We start from the raw sequence: 19,488 nt of genomic DNA, 5'->3' as shown, positions 1-19,488 counted from the left end.
TTGTCACTAAGAGATGAATACAAACAATGACAGAGATAGAGGGGGTACAGAAAGGGACACATTGCACACAATCTCAAAAGCTACCTATCTTATCTAAGTACTGGGACTACACAATGTATTTGAAGTACAGTACAGTGCACTCCCGTTATAACGAACACGGTTATAACGAAATTCCGGTTATAACGAAGTAAAGATTTGGGCTGCAATGTCATCCACTCTATGTATTTCTATTGTTTATTTGTTCGGTTATAACGAAATTCCGATATAACGAAAGAAAACTGCCGGTCCCAAGGACTTCGTTATAACGGGAGTCCACTGTACTGTATATAGAAATGATGAAGACATGGGAGCGCTTTAATGAAATATGTGTACACGTACATGTAAAGGACCTGATCGGCCCTAGAATAGGAAATCAAAGACTCAATTCATATCTGGCATGCAAACCTTACAGACATCATGACCGCAGATGACTAGTTACAGATGACCCAGGTGACCTATAAGTGTATGAATGAGTACATGACACTGCTTGGGTAATTATGATGGCAGGGCCTTCTGGAAAATCAGTGTTGAAGGTACTAGCCCACATTTGCAAACCCACGAAAATCAAAACTGCATAAAACAGGTCCAATATGACTTCAAGTACAAGTTATAACAGTAACATACCTCACCTGTTGCTCTTTGTCTATACCATTCGATAAAAGAGAGAAAATCATCGTTTTAAAATCAATTTTCAAACCGGGTCAACTCGACCCAAAATCGAATTGCGAGCGCGGGCTAGCTACATTACAGCTACATTAACTTACACATGTATCGCATGCATGTAGTACGCGCGTGGACCGGAGCTAGCGAGCGTTTTTATACGCATGCATACGGTGCATTTTCTTTTATTTTTATGAAAGTAATGGACTAATCGGAACGAAATTTTGCACAGGTGTTACTGCAATCATACCCAAACTCCATGCTTACTATGAGACCAATTGCTGCAGGTTTACAAATGTGGGCTAATACCTTTAACATAAAAACTCCCCTTGTGAATACAGATATGACCACAATACTATCATCCTCGGGAATATATTTGCAGGTCAGCCAAAAAAGTTTTGTTTCAACGCATTCAAACTTGCAATTGTTGTTTGTTGTACAACATGTATTTCTTCCTCTTCATCTAGGGTAGCCTCTTCAGTGTTGCCACTGCTCTTCCAGAGGGCCCTGCCATTATCATGACCCTAGCATTGCTAGATACTGTACTCATTTATACACCTCAGGGGCCCGTTTCATAAAACTTGTTATTAGTGACAACTGCCACATTTCTATGACAAATTTGCTCTCAGCCAATCAGATGCAAGGATTTCAGTAGCTTGTCACATCTATGACAACTTGTCACCAATGACAAGTTTATGAAACGGGCCCCTGGTCGAGAGGGGTGTGGTATTGATAAAAAAGAACATCATGTCTAAGGACTTGAGTACTGGGTGAGAATTGAACTCTCGTCCTGGATTTGGAAGTCAGAGTTTTGTCCACTATGCCACAGCTCCCCATTTCTGTCATGTCTCTACTTATCTTGTGTGGCCATCAGCTTGCAAATGTGTCTATTTCCTCCTCACTGCTGTTCTCCAGTCCAATACATTGTATGCAGAACGCATTGCTTTATCGTTGCAACTGATGGCCAGATTGCCCTACATCGACGTAAATATAAGCACTGAATTATGTGTTGTTTGTAGTAGTAGCCATGACAAAACTAAAACACTGATCAATTCAGCGCTTATTTACACTGATGTAGGGCAACTTGTCAATCAGTTGCAATGAATACATCTCGACAGAAGGATTTCATGAATTTGAAGCATTGCTTCATCTCCACCGACTGATGAGAACAAATATACACCATGTATGTTTTCGGTGTACTGATCCAAAAGAGCTAGATATATAACGAGCCATTATTGTGAGAACAGAGATTTATATGTTTTTATTTACTAATCCTTAAAGGTACTGCTTACTTTGGGAGCAGTGATTTAAAAAATGTTCCGAGTTATCACATTTGATGCATATGTGTAGGTCAGTTGTATCACAAAACATCGTACCATATATATATATTTGTGTGTTGTTTTTTTTTTTGCAATAAAGCCTTAAATATAAGGAGATATCACTGTTTTTCTCACACAACCATAACTGTAGAAGGTATAGTCTGGAAACAATCATATTAAACTATTGTTCACATTTGAATACTTAACATTGATCATACTGATTAACTTTTTTTTTGTTGTTGTACTGGTTGTTTCTATCCCTAACTCACAATGTGTATAGAACTCTTGAAGCACTAAAGCTGAGAGATAATATATATATATATATATATATATATATATATATATATATATACACGTGTATATACCAGAGTGAGTACAGGGGCAGATCCAGGAATTCCGTAAAGGGGCGGCACCCTTACAAAATTAAAGGGGGGGGCGCATGCATCCCCACTTTTTAAATTTCTTTTGTTTTAACCAAAAATAAAGCAGGGGCGCGCACCCGGTGCACTGCAGTAGATGTTCATATCAGTAGATATTCAGATAGATAGGTAGATACACACTAAGAGAGAGGAGAGAGATGGAGAGGGACATACTGACACACACACACTCACACGCACGCACACACACACATGATTCAGTACATTTCTTTTTTTTTTCCAAATCATACAGTGTATTTTTTATAGACATATATATTTGACAATATTATTTGTTACGGAGGACCTTAACGTGAAAGTTTAGAAAATGCCCTCTAAGCTTGGCCTCGTCATATCTCTTTAGATAACTTGATAAGCCACCAAATCCTACTCCGCACATGTCAGGTGTTGTTCTTGCCTCTTCATCTCCAGCAAGTTACAGATCTCATCTGAGACCAGTGATTGCCCATTGAATGCAAAGGTCAAAACCAGATGCTAAATCCCTTCAGTCAAGTTTGAATGCGCAGACTACAGCTGTCCACGTTGAGGAAACTGGTAGCACGGGTGACCTCGCCGTGCTCTCATTATGGCTCAGAAGCGAGGGAAACTGCTAAGTCAATAACTTTCCAAACTGACACTGGTATCGCCGCGCATATTATACGCCGTCGGGGGTTGCGAGCTTGAAGCTGGAGGGAGGTTGGAAACGGCTCTAATGCAGGTAACTGAGGACGTCGATGAAATATCCAAGAGACTGTTCACAAGAGATCTCTTCAAGGGAGGTAAGACTGTCCGCTCTAAAGTTGCCATTGTTTGAGAACTAATTCTGGCACCTGATGTTCGCTGGGTTTACAAGCATGTATCCGTACTTGTGCTTGTGTGTTGTGGTTGGAAAGTTACAGTTTAGAATATTGAATATTGTCGTTTGTAACGTTTAGATTTTTAGTTACCTTCATCATTTGATCTAGCTGTCAAAATATACATTAATTTATTGATATCAGATGTCGGGATCGTGATGTACCTCCACATGAGCCTCCGACGACGTTGAAATTTATGTCGGTATGAACACGAGATGAGTGAACTGTCTGGCTGCTGGTAGCTAATCGAACCAGCGTTGCCACGTAGACAGCCATAGACAAAACCGTTGCGGTCTCAAGGCAACGACTATACATCCGCGTACCCCGTGTTCTGCTATAGTTATCGTCAACTTTCTTGACTAAATTGTTCCGTACGTATTGTCATTTGCTAACAAATCTCGATGAACGACGTGGCGTTGTGTAAATCCAAAACTTCTAACCAATCAAAGGAGATTAAAGACCCCTGCAGCCGAATCCTTAGTCATGATTACTGAAGTGTGGTGTTCTTATTTACTTTAAGACTGTTGTGCTTTCAGAGTGTGTAAGAGTGTATATTCCCTCATTGAAAGCCAATAATGTATGGGTTCTGCTGCATGGTAGTAAAATATCAAAGTTATGTTTTGTGGCATTATAATAATTTGATAGTCATGAATGGTGAATGGTGAATTCCCAACCTCTGTTTATATGCAAGTCTGGTTCTCTATTTTGGTTCATTATTGTCTCTTCGATCTACTTTCCCCTGTGATTCCACTTCTCTGGTTTAATAAATCCAGGGTCCAGGGAGGTGCACCTATATAATGTGCAGGGGCTGTGAAACCTGGGCTGAACCAGCGTGACCCTCACTTTTTTTTTTTTTTTTTTTTTTTTTTTTTGGGGGGGGGGTTCTTTGAAAAAAAAATGAAGGAAAAAGAACTCAGAAAATTTCATGACTACATAATTGCCACATATAAAACAGAAACAAGATACCATGGAAAAAAAGAAGAGAATAATATATTGACATATAAAGTTCACTTAATACATAATGCTACAAGAGAAGGTGACAACCAGTTTTGCATAAATACAAGCAAATTACCTCAAACATGTGACATCCATGTCACACAATCTCCTTCAAAACTTTTTCTGGGAGGATATCTGAGCACTGGAATAAATGCGCTCAAATTTCATTGGATTTGTCCAAGGTTTTGTAAGTCTGATAATATTGCATGATTTATGTACTCCCACCCCAGTTGTTTCCATCTTCTTTTTCTCTACCTTTGTTCTTCATTGTCAATAGTTTACCCACCCTTTTTTCTGTGGTTGCAGTAAGCAGGGAACAAATATTTAGACAAGATTGTCTCAAGTTGACTATTTGTGCGTAATGACATTTCAAAGAAAATGTTAGCCTGTATAATTCAAGATGCAATTGTCTTTATTTTTGTTTCCAGAGATTGAAAACAATTTGAGCATATAATAGAATATAACATATACTCCCTTTTCTCTATCTCTCTCTTTCTATTTCACAAAGTAGCAGTCTGAAGATGATAATTGTGAGCAGGTAATAGACTAACATATCTTTCGTTTTTTTCTCTCCCCTTTTTTTGCTCCCTCTCATTGCTTTGAATTGTCAGAGTTGAAAAAAATGATTATGAGTGAATAAATACCTGGTAATAAACAATTCTCTTTGTTGTTTATCATTGATACAAACAAATACTGAATATCTTTAAAAAAGAAAAGCTTAATTGATAAATTTTGCCTCAAGAATTTTATTCTCTAAAATGATGCAATCAACCAAAGGAACCAACTGGTGTTTACAAGGGTTAATTTCCTCATAGAGTTTATTGGTTCCATCAAATTTCCCACTCTGATTTATTATGGACCGAAAGGTTTGGTTCCATCATTTATTTAGATGGTAACTTTGTGTTATTTACCTGCTCAGCCTCAGGCCTCATTGAATCATTTTTTTTTAGTTTGTGTGTTTCTAATGGTACATTGTAATTTGATGATGTTGATATTGTTTTGTTTAGTGATATGTTTGCTGTTGTTGTGAAATATGAGAAGTAAATTCAGTTCAATTCAATATTTGTTTTCTTATCTGTCTCCCCTATCTACCTGTCTCTTCATCAACAGGAATACAAATACTGTGAGGCTTGTCCGAGATCCCGTCATGGCACGGAAGGTGAAGTCCCCAACAGTAACGCTGCTCCTCATTATTCCACTCCTCTCCTTTATTGGGGTGTTTATGTACATGTCAAAGTGCAACCCTGGTCCTGCCCCCGAATGCCCACCTCAAGACACTGCCCGCAACGAGGGGCTAAAGTCGGTCAAGCGAGACCACTCGGCCTTCCTGGTGGTACTCATTATGTCTGGCCCACAGCTGGATGCACGGCGCTACACCATCCGGGAGACCTGGATGACGAAGAGAACCAAGGACATGATCATCAAGTTTGTCATCGGGACATACGGCCTGTCCGGCGAGGAGAAACGGGCACTGGAGAAAGAGAGCGGTCAGCATCATGACCTCTTGCTGCTTTCTTCCGTCCAAGAAAACATCAAGTCTAACACCCAGAAGCTCATCGACTCCTTCGTCTGGGTGGACAGGCATGTGGACGCCAAGTTTGTGCTGAAAGCAGATGATGACTCGCTGGTGAGACTTGATGCTCTGTCGCGGGAGCTGCGCAGCAAGAACCAGGAGAAGCTGTACTGGGGTTTCTTCGATGGGCGCCAGCATGCACACACGCGTGGCAAGTATGCAGAAAACGACTGGCTCCTCTGCGATCACTACCTTCCCTATGCTCTCGGTGGAGGGTATGTGCTTTCCAGCGACTTGGTGCACTATGTAGCTGTGAACGCTAAAATGCTCAAAAAGTACAATGCTGAAGACATCTCACTAGGCTCATGGATGGGTGCCATTGACGTCGATCGTGAGCACGATCCTCGCTTTGACACTGAGTACAAGTCACGGGGTTGCAGAAATGTTTACCTCATCACACACAAACAGACAAACCAGGAACTCAAGGAGAAGTGGAGCCACCTCCAAAAGCATGGCAAAATGTGTGCGAGGGAGGAACAGCTGCGGCAGTCCTATGTGTACAACTGGAACAAACCACCCTCGGAGTGCTGTGAGAGAGTTCAAGGTGTGCCATGAATATTGATGATGGGTTAGGAACCCATAGACTCATTTCAGCTTACCCTCTAAGAGGAAAATGCCAACTTCAAGGGAAGTTATACTTTCTCCAAGAATGAAATGGAAAAGCACAAGATGTTGCACAGATTAAACTTGAGTGGAATGAATGGGAAAATTATGTGACAGCACTAATGTAGAAACTTCACCATGGTAGTACGATTGTATCACACAGAAAACAGGGTTATAGCTCTCATTTTGTCATTTTTCAGAGTGAATCATTTTATATGCAACTTGTCTCCATGTTACCATGATACAGTCGCAATCAGTATGGCTGTGAAAATTTGGAATAGGGTACTTTAGATGAAAAATAAAAGATTTATATTTGTGTCAAACTAAATGCTGAACAATCTCCCTTTAGATGTGAGTTTTAGTTGATCTTTACATACTTGAATGCCTAATAACTGCATCTCAACATCAAAGCCAAATTTGTGTGGCCTGCAATCTTGCCATTTTTATGGTTGGGTCCTGGAAATGAAGTACTTGTACATGTATATATTATGTATCACTGGAAATCATAGAGTCTGGAGAATTCATAATTACCATAATTTAAAAATCAATGTCATTTTTTACTTTGTCAGAGTTTTGTGGTGTCAGGTCACATCTCAGTGAAATCATGTACACTGTAGTAGCTCATATTAGAAAGAGAAGCAGGTCAACATGAACATAATGTGTTTCTCTTTAGGATACAAAAACATTCCAACATGGCTACATAAACAATATTGCGATGCCATTTTTGAACTGCATATGTGTAATGAATAATTGAGAGGGGTTATCAATATTTTAGTACTACAGGACATGTCTTTTCCAGCAGCCTCAGCAATGGAAAAAAAAAATACCAGACAGCATCTTGAGTAAAAATATCACTGAAATGAAAAGCAGTAGAGATCACTGCATTGCTCAATTCATTATGTGTGTAGTAGTATCAGGGAGGCAGAAGTCCACCTCCCTGGTAGTATGGAGAACAAACATATTGTAAAATTTTATCACACATTTCTGTCTAGATTCAAATACTGAAATGATTCTTGAAAAGACTGATCAGGTTAAAGTACATTTATGTACATTTATAACATTATTGTACACAAACTTCAAGAAAGACATCAGTACTTTCACACAAATGTCAGAAAAAGCATATTTTGCGTAATCATTTCATATTGAAAGTAGTGAACACTTGAACAGTACTTAACAAATTAAGCTAATGTCATGACAGGTGAATTCATGTCATTGTAGGAGAAGTGATGAAAGATAGTAATATTCCACTTTAAGAAGTCTTTCTTACTCAAATCTCTGATCTATTTCATTAAGTGAACATGATATAATTGGAAGAAAATCCCCAATTATTCATCTGAATTGCCACTCAAGAGATATGATTTCAAATGGGACAAGTATTTTGCCTCTTAACTCATTGAGGACGAGTGCCAAGTATACTCGTGCAAGTGTCTGTGGGAAGTGCATGTTGTAGCAAAATCAGTCCGTCCTCAACGGGTTAATGAAATGTTTTGATGAGAAGGTCTCATAGGAGATGCCTACTTGAGACTGTGCTTTGCACTATTGCTGGAGCTAGTATGTGCCTAAGTAGGTTCACTGAATTCACACTGTCAGTATACATAAGCTGAAATTAGAACACTAGTTAGTATTTTCACCTGTACTGATTATATGTTTATGTTGATGTGTAGAGAGAAACTTCAGAGACATTTCTCCTGCTTTCAGTGGCAAATCTCAAGATTTTCTCAAAACCTTCCACTCTCCCACCTGAGTTTGACTTTCTCCCAGTCTGACTCTGTGTCTCCAGCTTAAAGATGCATTTTGTCTTGCTGAAAGTTACCAAAGCTTTCTCCCTTTCAATATTAGTTTTGTCATATATGTTAAAAATGAGGCTAAGATAGCACCAGGGAGTACCTTTATCCCTAGAGTTTCCAGGGCTCAGTTTGCCCTGTAATAGACTGAAAGTCTCCAGTTTGCTACGAGGTCCAGACAGGAGGTTGGAATATGTTTCTGTAAAAATGCACTTGTTCACAAATCTTTGTAATACATTGCATCATTAAAGTTGCATGCAAAACATTTCACAGCAGAGTTGTTGGAAACTTCTGTTACCTTATCTTTCAGAAGGTTAGAGATTGCCGCATGTATGCATGCTGGATGTGAACCAATGAAGTGGAAGGAGTATCATAATCAATGTGTGTGTCAAAGAGGCTGGATAAAACTTAACTTGCCTTCAACCGTTCTTGCTGCCGTACATTTAACCTATCCTGTTGTAATATATACAATCACCCAGTGATGCTTGTTTTTACACCAGTCATGATTTTTATGTCTGGGAGAAATGTGTATTGACTTTAAGCCATTCCACACATTTGTCCAGTGAACGAATTCTGATGTAACACTCTTGCCATTCGTTACACCCGTGCTTTGGATATTTATGAAGCATCAATTCTATGCAGCCTTTTTCAAGTGTATGATGCTATATGGTGTACAATGTACATGTACAAATTATTGTATGATATACCATTGGATACTTCTAAAAGTTTGTATCCCAGACAGGTACAGCACATGAAGTGTGGGTTTATATGTGTGCCTGTTTGTTTGTTTGTTGATTTTTGTTTTGTTTTGTTTTGTTTTCTGTAGAATGTAAAAAGGACTGATATGGTAAAATCCTCTAGAAGGGTTTGTAAAACTGTAATTATTTCATACCATATGTGCAGAATTTAGTTAATTTCATTGCTTATTTAGTGGTTAGATTTTAAGCTTCAGGTTGTAGAAGAAGATTTCTTCCTGTCCTTCATTGCATATGCTTGACAATTCAAATATTAACATGTGTAAATAGGTTATGTGGTATCAACATAACATAGACACTTTCACACCACCTTCTGAGTACATGTATATTGATAAGCAAACTGATGTGAACATCAGTGTGCATTCATTTTTTGTTTTTTGTACTGCTTTTGATTTGGGAAATTGTGTTGTGTGAAGAAATATTTTCTTGCCTTTGAAATGTTTCTGTGATATAATGCTATTGTACATGTATATTCTTTTCATTCCAGCTGTAATTGCCGAGTAGAGGAGAATTCTTGAAATGACATGGTGCTATTATAGAGGATTGTTTTTCTGTCTTGCCATATAAACTAAGCCACAACATTTGCCAGTTCTTGTACGTGTGATGTGCTTAACATTAAGTGGATAAAAGTTCATTTTGTCACAATCAGTTGCAAATTACTTATACACTGTAGTACCTGTTTGATTATACTTTCACCTACTGGATCTGTAGGCTTCTTCAGATCAAACGCTGTGAGAGAGTCTTCCCACTAGATGATGTAGCTGCATGGCACTCGCCGATCTGAGAGAATGGGATTGTATATTGAGGAAAGTTAGTATTGCCCCAGGTCTTGGTTGAAAATTTGTCCTTGTTGTTTGCGAATGTGGATGGGTTCCCTTATCCATCGTGAGGTTTTGTTATACCCCCGCCAAACGAAGTTTGAAGGGGGTATATAGGAATCAGCGGACAGTCGGGCGGTCGGGCGGTCGGTCGGGCGGTCGGTCCGTTGCAAATCTTGCGTTGCGAACTACTTCCTCAGTTTTCAACCGATTCCCATAAAACTTGGCACAGATGTGTGCCTTGGGTTGTAGATGTGCAAGACGTATTTTTTGACAGTACCCAAAAGTACGTTGCCATGGTAACGGCATATTATGGGCAAAAATGGGTACAAATCTTGCGTCGCGAACTCCTCCCACAGTTTTTGATCAATTTTTATGAAATTAGGTACAGATGTTCATCTGAATATGTTAATGTGCAAGACACATATTTCCGCAGTGGCAAAAAGTGCGTTGCCATGGTAACGGCATGTTATTGGTAAAAAATAGGGCAAAATGCTTCATGGCAAAACTGCTTCATCAGTGTTCTTCCAATTCTCATGGAATTCATATTGAATGTTTGTCTTAGGATATAGGTCAGCATGACACATTTCTTGACAGTGACAAAAAGTATGTTGCCATGGTAACAGCTCACATATTATGAGCCAAAATGATGGAAAATTTTGTGTTGCAAACTACTTCCTCAGTTTTTGCCCAATTTCCATGAAACTTGGTACAGATGTGTGCCTTGGGTTGTAGATGTGCAAGACGCATTTTTCGACAGTACCCGAAAGTACGTTGCCATGGTAACAGCATATCAATGGCAGAAGATCAAGGAAAGATCTTGCGGATTTAACTACTTCCTCAGTTTTTTGACCAAAGCTTATGAAATGTTGTTTTGACCAAAGCTTATGAAATGTTGTTTAGCGGGGGTATAACCAGTCGCTGTAGCGACATTTCTAGTTTTGTTTTGTTTTGTTTTGTTTTGTTTTGTTTTGTTTTGTTTTGTTTTGTTTTGTTTTGTTTTGTTTTGTTTTGTTTTGTTTTGTTTTGTTTTGTTTTGTTTTGTTTTGTTTTGTTTTGTTTTGTTTTGTTTTGTTTTGTTTTGTTTTTTTCAGAATCTCTGGCTAGGATGGAACACTTCCTCCAGTAGATGCGGTGATTTTCATTGGCCATGTTGTCACTGATTGTGACAAAATGAACTTTTATCCAGTTGACATTCCAATCAGATGAATCTGTTCAGCAAGCTCAATATTAATTTGGCAAAATTTGTTTGGTGGTGTGTTCATGCATGCCCATGCTAAACAAAACTGCAATTCTTCTGCAATGCGTATGTGGAATTACAATGATTCATGGTCAGGTGTATTCTGCTGCTGCTCTGAGGTGTTATTTTTTTTTTTTCTTTTTACGTTTTATAATCACTTGAATTGCAACCTTTGTGTTACTGTCATTTTATTTAATCCACACAAATGTCATCATCTCAGGTACGCTTTTATTTCGAGCAGAATTAAGACAGATCAAGGATGAAGGAGCTGCATGACCTAACTCTTCTTACTTTGTAGTAAGATTGGGCTAAAACTAAAAGGAATTGATGGATTAGTCACTACAATTCCTGCAGGTCTGCTTCTGATCTTGCTGCTTGTATACATAACATGTGATCCCTTAATTGGACTTACTTGTGAAAATCACCCAGAGAAGAATTTTGTTATTATCATGAAGAGAAGAGTAATTTGTGATTTTCATAAGTCCAGTGGAACAGATTTAATTAAGTGTTGTTATCATAATGCCTGGATGAATCAAAATCAACATGGATATACTTCCAGTAATAATAATCCTTTTACCCCTTTTCAGTGTCAGGGTCAAATAAAGGCCAAGACCACTTTCATAGACATGTGGATTGAGTGAATGCAGCAATATTAGTACAACACATCAGTGAGAGTTTGAGGAAAATCACACAATCTGTTCACAAGTTCACAAGCATAATAAAAGAACACTTGACTTCCCTCTTTCAGAAGGCAAGGGAAATAATATTACCCCAACATATGTCACTGACAAGTCGAGGAAATTGTGCACTTTTCATAAGAAGTTAAATTTTGTGAAATTCTTTTTTCATTTTTGTTATATTGTTCTACGCATGTGACATCATACACTGTTGTAGTTTTCTCATCCAACAGTGACTGCACAAATACTTTGAAAATTCATAACTTTTGAACGGATTGTGCGATTTTCCCCAAACTTTCACTGACGTGTTCTACTAGTATTGCTGCATTCACGCAATCCACATGTATAAGAAGGTGGATTTAAGTACTGGTATAAGCAGTGAGGTACTTTGCGAGCCGTAACTCAAGCTTCCATGGTACCTCCTTGGTACACTGTATATGTATTAAGGGACTTGAGTTTGCCTCTCATTCACATCTACATGTTCGGTCTTGGAAATATGCATGTATAGCAGTCATCATATCACTGTAGTGTATGATTACCTACTCCGCAAATTGAAGTTTAGGAAATTTACAGTTTGTACTGGTTGTATGTTTGTTAGAATGTTGTTATAAATATCAATATTATTGATATCATAATTATGATAAATGTGACTATTACGATCATTATACTTTTTATCATTGTTATGATAAAAGCAATTCTTGTTGAAGTTACTTTATTCATCATAACAGTAATGATCACATCCTATAACATGTTAGTGATGGTACGGCACAGGAGAGAGATATCTCTCCAACACTGAATATAACTACGAAGAATTGAAGCAATTCTGTCAGTATGCTTTTCTCTCTGTTAGATTACACACCTACATGTATTTGTGATGACAAAGAACAGCACAAAAAATGACAAGAGAAATGTGTGATCATGTGCTGTAGCATTTCCACATGATTAAGTGTTAATCCCCAAGATTATTGTCTTAACAGGGATTGAGGTTAGAGTTGCAGTAATGCATTGATATTTTGCATTATGAATACAAATACGTGTATTTGCCACACACTTTCTAAGTCAATTTTTTTCTTTCTGTTGCAAGTGTGAATAAATGAAGTTGAATGATCAGGACCAAAGAATTGTCTATCCCCAGTGGTTTTATAGCCAGCTAAACAAATTGATGCCAATACGTTCTTCTTCCTCCCCCTCCCATCCCCTCCCTCTGTCCATGTACAGTACTGTAAAAGTGGATATTTTCGCCCGAGAAATTTTTTTCGTGCTTGGGTTGGTAAGACGAGTTTTGAGTGTTTTTACTTCTGCGGAATCAAGACATGAACAACTGGAACATATTGCAAGCAAACATATTCCCATGCTTTTATTTTATTCTAGTTTCTGGCTGCACGAATTGCCTACAAAATTTCAAAAACTGCAAGAATTTCCACTTTTACAGTATCATAGGAGTAACACACTTTGTGCTCAGGATTAAGCTGTACAAAGTCTAGTTAGTTATGTGGAATTATTGCCAAAGTCAAAACTGCATGTAATTCCTGAACTGAAATAGGTTGTAGAAGAGTGCACTATTTACACCATGTTAAGTTGAATGTTGATGAAGTCAGTGCTTACTACAAAGTCGAAAATAGGTGTGACGTGTGCATGGTTGATTATATTTTTTGACTTGTTGTCAATGGAATATTTATATTAGAGGTTACTCGTAGCACGGTTCCAGTGCAGTAAGAACATTGTAACAACAACCTACTTCAACATCTGGAAACATTTTTCTTACACTTGCCTAAAACAATCAGACAGACAGACACCATTTCTGCATACATCCTCTCAATTTCTAAGTGACTGATAATCACATCTGACACCACTCCCTGCAGATCAGGATATCATATTTCTGGAAAAGGCTAATGTGTAGAGTCCTGGTTTTTCTCTTCTTTTATTGCAAAATAACACTTTAATGCAAATCATTCCATCACATTTGGGCAAAAACTTATTTCAAATGTCATTTCATGAACACGGGGAGCAGATAAGTTGTGGACTACCCAACTCTCAGTAATACTTGTAGTATTCAAATAACCATGACATATTCTTCATTTCGTAAACAGTGAAAAAAAAAGGAAAATAAAGTAAATCGAGATGGATTGTACACATTAGTTTCCCTAAGCATTTCAGCACATTAATTTCATCTGTGAGAACAGATACATGTACACTTATTGCATCTACTGCACAAATATTTCATATGGGAATTTTGAACACATTCTCAACATTGTGTCTTTGTCCACTGACACACTTAATCAAGAGAATTTGGCAGGGAAGGGTTGTGAAACAAGACAAAGGCTTGCAGTGTTCACTTTTTTCCGGCAGTTTTTGTAAACTACCCCCTCGTTAATGCCTCACAATGTTATGTACTGAATTCTGTGGCTGAAACTTTGTATATTTGGATCTGTTCCACACTTACCCTTTCATTTGCACCAATGAAATGGTTAACCACTCAGTGTAATGAACAATGAGCTATAATTTGGAAGGCATTTAACAGATTCATGACAAGCATTTTTTTCAAACTATTACTGCACTAAAGCAGAGAAGTGACAGATCGTCACTCGATATTGAAGTCCTAGGGTCTAAAACACTGTAGAATCAACCAGGACAGATTTACATTGTACAAATATGGTATGTGATCGCCGTGCTTCAAGTTCCTGATGCTCGTTTTGTGCCACTTAAAAATATCTCAACTGGACTCTCGCAAACTTTTGTTTGCTTAATTCCAGAGAAGAACAGACAAAATTTAAGTCTTCTCAGGAAAGTGCACAATGCACAGTTGGAATGATGTTAATGCTGAAGAACATTTAATACTCATTTCAGAAGGATTAAAATGACAAAATTTGTTTCTCGCACTTTCCAAAGCATAAAGTACTTTTCACTTTATGGCAGATATCAGGAAACATACATGAACAAACATATACAGCATACTGGCATTGAGAAACATTTCCATTTTTGCCGTGAACATCTTTGCATAATACAATGTTTTGGTCACTGTTTGGCAGCACATAGTACAAAAGTGTTCAAAAAGTTTCTAAAGATTTTAGTTTGGTATCAAAACTGCACCAAGTACAAGTTTAAATCTTCATCATTTGCACATCATCCTTTTTAACTTGAATGAAATATTAAAAATACTTTTTCAACAATGCCCTTCTTGATATTTTCAAATATTGTCTGCATTTTGTTCATAGTGACCATCCTAGTCAATGGAAATATTTCTGCTCTGCCACTTGTAAATTTTGAAGATGACAAACTTACATTTGTACTGCTGGAGCAGCAAGGTACACATGAAATATGAACACACATGCAGTGTAAATATGGACACACATGCACAGTGTCAAAAAAAAAAATAAAATCATCAATGACTATTAAACAGTGCATTTGAAATTGAGGTTTGCCTAGCTTTGTTTGGCTGATCAGAGATGTATGTGATACCCTATGGAGAAAAAAAACTTACACAAAAAGTAATGAATCGGTAAGTAAGCAAATAAAAAAAAAAGAAAATATGTGTAAGATTGTACCATTTTCAGTGGAGTAACTTAAATGCCATTTTACATGTTACTTTTCTTTCCAAAATAATCATTCAAGCAAAGGCAAACCCCCCATGTAAAGTCACTACAGAAGAAGCTTGTTATAGAGAGGTTGAAAATGTCAGTATATCAGCTTTTGAAAGCAGAAAGTCAATTTCCATTTTCACTAAAAGAATATGGGTGTGATGACTTTGATGTAGCTATGATTGATAAATATAAAGAATTCATCCTGAACAAGTACATCACTTTGACCCCTCTATTTAACATGCTACTTTCTCCATATAATATATGCTATTTAATGTGCTCCATCTTATGAAATCATTATAAAAGCCAGTTCCAACCTTTTCATAACATAATAGGCCTCCCTTTTACAAAATGACTTGTGAACTACTAAAACAAAGAAAAAATACTGGTAATACAGCACAGAGACAAAAGAAATTTAATGCCATACAGTGTACTTCACATCTGACAGTTCATGGGTCAACAGCTATCTGCACATCATACAGTAAATGCATGACACCTTTTTCATGCTGCTAACCACAGGGGAAAACTGAAAAATATTGCTTGCCAATCATTTCGGCCACAGTGATTTGCAAGATCATTGTAATCATGTACTATCAATTAGTCTAATTTTATGACTGTAAGAAAGCCAACTTATTTGTATGACCAAGTGCAAACCCCCTCCCTCCCCCACCCCTCTCTCTCAATAAAAAAAAACACCCCAACACATAAAAGGATATCATCACTTCCTTTACACTGTATCATGACCATTGCAACATGCTGTGTAAAAAATAAAAGTCCATGGGTTAAGCCCCATTGTTTCCTTTTCCTCACATCTTTGCATGACAGCAGTATGTGGAAATACTTCTGTATCATGAAAATTGAACCAAGGCAAGAAAGTAGTATGACTAAATGACACTGAAAACTGGTCACTGAGCTCTGTTTCCAAGCCACAGGGAAACAAAAAATAATAAACATTTCAACGAACGAAATCAAAACTCTGAAGCAGGTAACACAACCTGACTGAACAGATTCAGCATGTGAATGTCATTATGAAGAAGTTGTGCCACCAGCACAACAGATTAAGTGAAAACCAGAGCTGTGTGGCTCTTCAGATCCCTCCATTAAGTTGGGAAAAAAAAAGAGAAAGAATTTATGCCAATCAAAATGTCCAGATAGATTGGCCGGTCATTCAAACAACATTTAAGTTCATGCCTGAGTGATATTTCCAATGGTGTTGCGGTCAGAAGAGAAAAAAACAATTGGTACAACCCACATGAGTGAACTTTCAAGAACATGGGAGACTCCTTCCGGTACTGTACAAGCTATTATTTTTGCACGGGTTTAATTCTTGCAAATTTCGTGAAGCGAACGGTAGAATAACAGTGCACTTATGATAGCCTCGATATCATATCGCAAAAAACATCTCACGAAAATGTCTACAACCTCCTCATTCGCAAAAATATATGTATGCGAAAATAACAGCTTATACAGTATTGCTGTAGTTCCTAGTCTTGTTTGCTGACAAGCACTCAGCCCATTGAGTACAAACCACCTGGTAATACAGGTGCACCTTTAATGCTCTCAAGAGTTTATGTGCCTGAAATGTGATATGTCTCGATTCTACAGCTGCTATAGGTGTCCATACACAAAATAGATGCCTGGTAATCCAACTTCCCTGCATGATGGTGAATCACTACACAGGTGAAATTCATCCAACCCTTTACAATGAACAATATACCGTAAAATGAGGAATGTTTGCGTCCATTCTAATTTCGCGGATTTCGCGAGCAGCAACATTCGCGAAATTAAAATGCATGCGAAAGTTCTTGCCTACACAATATGCATTGGATGCCAGTGATAAATCGCAAAAATTTCATGCTGCGAGAAAGGCCGTCAGCTCCAATTCGCGAAATTTTCATGCTGCAAATATATCATGTTTTAGAGTATGCTTTCCTGGTGTGCAGTGCATTGATCTTTGTACCATTTCTCACTTGGAAACAGCAGTGCCTGTTGCAAGGTGACCATGCAACCTGCTACCTCATGAAGCTGGAAGATGGTACTGTTCAAAATGCTTACAGGCTACAATGCAGCATCACAGAATTAATTCATGATGAAATTAACATAACTGTCTCCTCCTTCAGTCATATCTCCAAGAGAAGCTGTGTGAATTACTCTCCTTCAAAACAGTTTTTTGTGATGCGGCAGAAAAGTGTGATGTGATAGAGACCTAAGCTTGGTTGCTCCTTTGGCATGTCCATAAAAGAATACTGAGAAAAACAGAAAACAACAACAAAAGATTAAAAAGCCTAAAGACATCTACAAACTGTACTGCACAGACTGATAAAAGAAAGGCAGGTTTTTATGGCAGAGTAGAGTGACAGGGAGCCCACAAGCTCTCTATGTCTATTCTAAATGTCAGGGCTCGACATCAACTTTTTTACGTTGGTGGCCCATTTGGGCTACTAGAAGTTTAAAATCTGACATTCTGGTGGCCAAAAAAAGACGTGGTGGCACAATATAAAAGCAAATGTAACTATCCATTCTGAATCTTAGCTGCCTGATTGGGCCAGCAAAAGATACCCTTTTATTAAATTTGGTGGACCAACGTCCACTTTTAGTGGCTTGGGCAACCACTACTGTTGAGCCCTGGATGTGCTGTGAGAAGAGGTATGCTATCTCTACAGATAGAACACTGCCCATGTGATCAGAGGAAACCACGCTCAAACAAAAAATACTGAATGGCCCTGGTACATTGATACCTGTCCCAACATAACATTACTTGCCACAAGCACTTTTGACGGATATATACACAAAAAACAAAGCGATCATGAAATAATGTTAAACATAACATGTCCAACATCAAATGCAAAGCAAAGGTTAGAGCTCGAGTAAGCAAAAGCCACCAACAGCTATGGGTGATGACAATAAAGTCTGCTGAACAATGCTCAGTGTCCAACCAGTAGGGAGTAACAAAGGCTGAAAAGGTATCAAGAATTGGCATAACTCAAGTAGTGCAGATCACGAGAAACTAATCCTTCAAATTCTAACTTCTCTTACAGCAGAAAAGTATGAGTAAGTTTGAATGTGGAGCATGTCTTCATCACTTTTCTTTCCATTTCCCTCATACACTGTCCTTCCAATCTTAATCTTTCATCTCTTTGGTCATATCTATGACAAAAGTTGCTTAATTCTGGAGGTGTACTTCATCCTCCACCGTGCTCTGCTCTTTTGTTGCCATCACAGATTCTTCTGTTGATGCAGCATCAATAGTAGATTCACCTTGGGGCTTGTCTTCTGCCTGCTGGATTAAGCCACCAGGAGGAAGACTGCCAATATCACCATGGTTACTTTTGGTTTCCTCTATTGTTTTCATACCCTCCTCGGGCATGACGTGATCCTGTATCCCATCAGCTGCTTTCATCCTCTCGTCTGGAGGCAGATTGTCACTGGTGTCCATACTTCTCTCTGATTTGGCCTTTCCTTCATCCTTCCCTCCTTTATCCTTCCCTTTTCCATTCTTCCCTCCTTTGTCCTCCCCTTCATCCTTCCTTTCTTCATCTTTCCCTCCTTTGTCCTTCTCTTCCTCGTCCTTCAAGGCCATGGCATCGTGCCCATGCTCACGTGATACTCTCCGTTTCTTCTGTGCGTCCGTTCCTCCGTGAGCCAGCCTGCTGCTGGTCCCCGCTCGGGATGAAGTGTGTGATTTCTTTCTCTCTGGTATCTTCCCTTCTCTGCTCCTCCTCCCGTGCCAATCCCAGGATGACCTCGAGGAGCGCATCTCGTGGCGGCCCCGGTGATCCCTGGAGGATGAGTCCCTGTTCCTCTCCTGCTGTTGCCTCCTTGACAGAGCCTGAGAGCCTTGGGCGGAGTCACTGGTAGTTGTGGATACCCTCTCTGGCGAGGGCAGCTGGCTTACTGGACGACTGCCAGCCTGGAGCTTGGTGAACATCAGTATGGGCCGACGGAAACCTGCAGAATTTTCAAATAAATAGAGAAGGAGCAAAAACAAAGAGAGAAAAGTGAGTATAATATATCTATCTCAAAAATATCATCAGCTTCCTCGAAATATGTCAAAATGTCTACCATGTTAAATGCTGTTTATACTGAGTGAGGCAGAGTAATTTGTAGTTGGAATATCACAACAGAACACATCCTACCATTCTGTCAATTTATCCATGGTGGGAAATTGTGTCAACCCCT

At 38.5% G+C, this 19,488-nt stretch overlaps 2 protein-coding genes across 2 annotated transcripts in view; one reads left to right on the top strand and one right to left on the bottom strand.

Moving 5' to 3' along the window:
* Positions 1 to 3,149: 3,149 nt before the first annotated feature.
* Positions 3,150 to 6,409, top strand: LOC140239258 (beta-1,3-galactosyltransferase 6-like). The gene is made up of 2 exons (XM_072319133.1): positions 3,150 to 3,210; positions 5,392 to 6,409. The coding sequence occupies exon 2, from the start codon at positions 5,429 to 5,431 to the stop codon at positions 6,407 to 6,409; it is 981 nt and encodes a 326-aa protein (XP_072175234.1). The 5' UTR covers positions 3,150 to 3,210; positions 5,392 to 5,428.
* A 7,219-nt stretch (positions 6,410 to 13,628) lies between these two features.
* Positions 13,629 to 19,488, bottom strand: part of LOC140239134 (7SK snRNA methylphosphate capping enzyme-like) — a 30,703-nt gene continuing 24,843 nt past the window's right edge. The window contains exon 4 of the mRNA XM_072319019.1: positions 13,629 to 19,257. Coding sequence (XP_072175120.1) covers positions 18,473 to 19,257 — 785 coding nt within the window. The 3' untranslated portion in view covers positions 13,629 to 18,472. The remainder of the gene's footprint in view (positions 19,258 to 19,488) is intronic.

Source organism: Diadema setosum, chromosome 15 (genome assembly GCF_964275005.1).
Source record: "Diadema setosum chromosome 15, eeDiaSeto1, whole genome shotgun sequence".
NCBI classification, from domain to species: Eukaryota; Metazoa; Echinodermata; class Echinoidea; order Diadematoida; family Diadematidae; genus Diadema; species Diadema setosum.
Note: the sequence above shows the minus strand (reverse complement) of the source record. Positions and strands in the feature narration are given on the sequence as shown.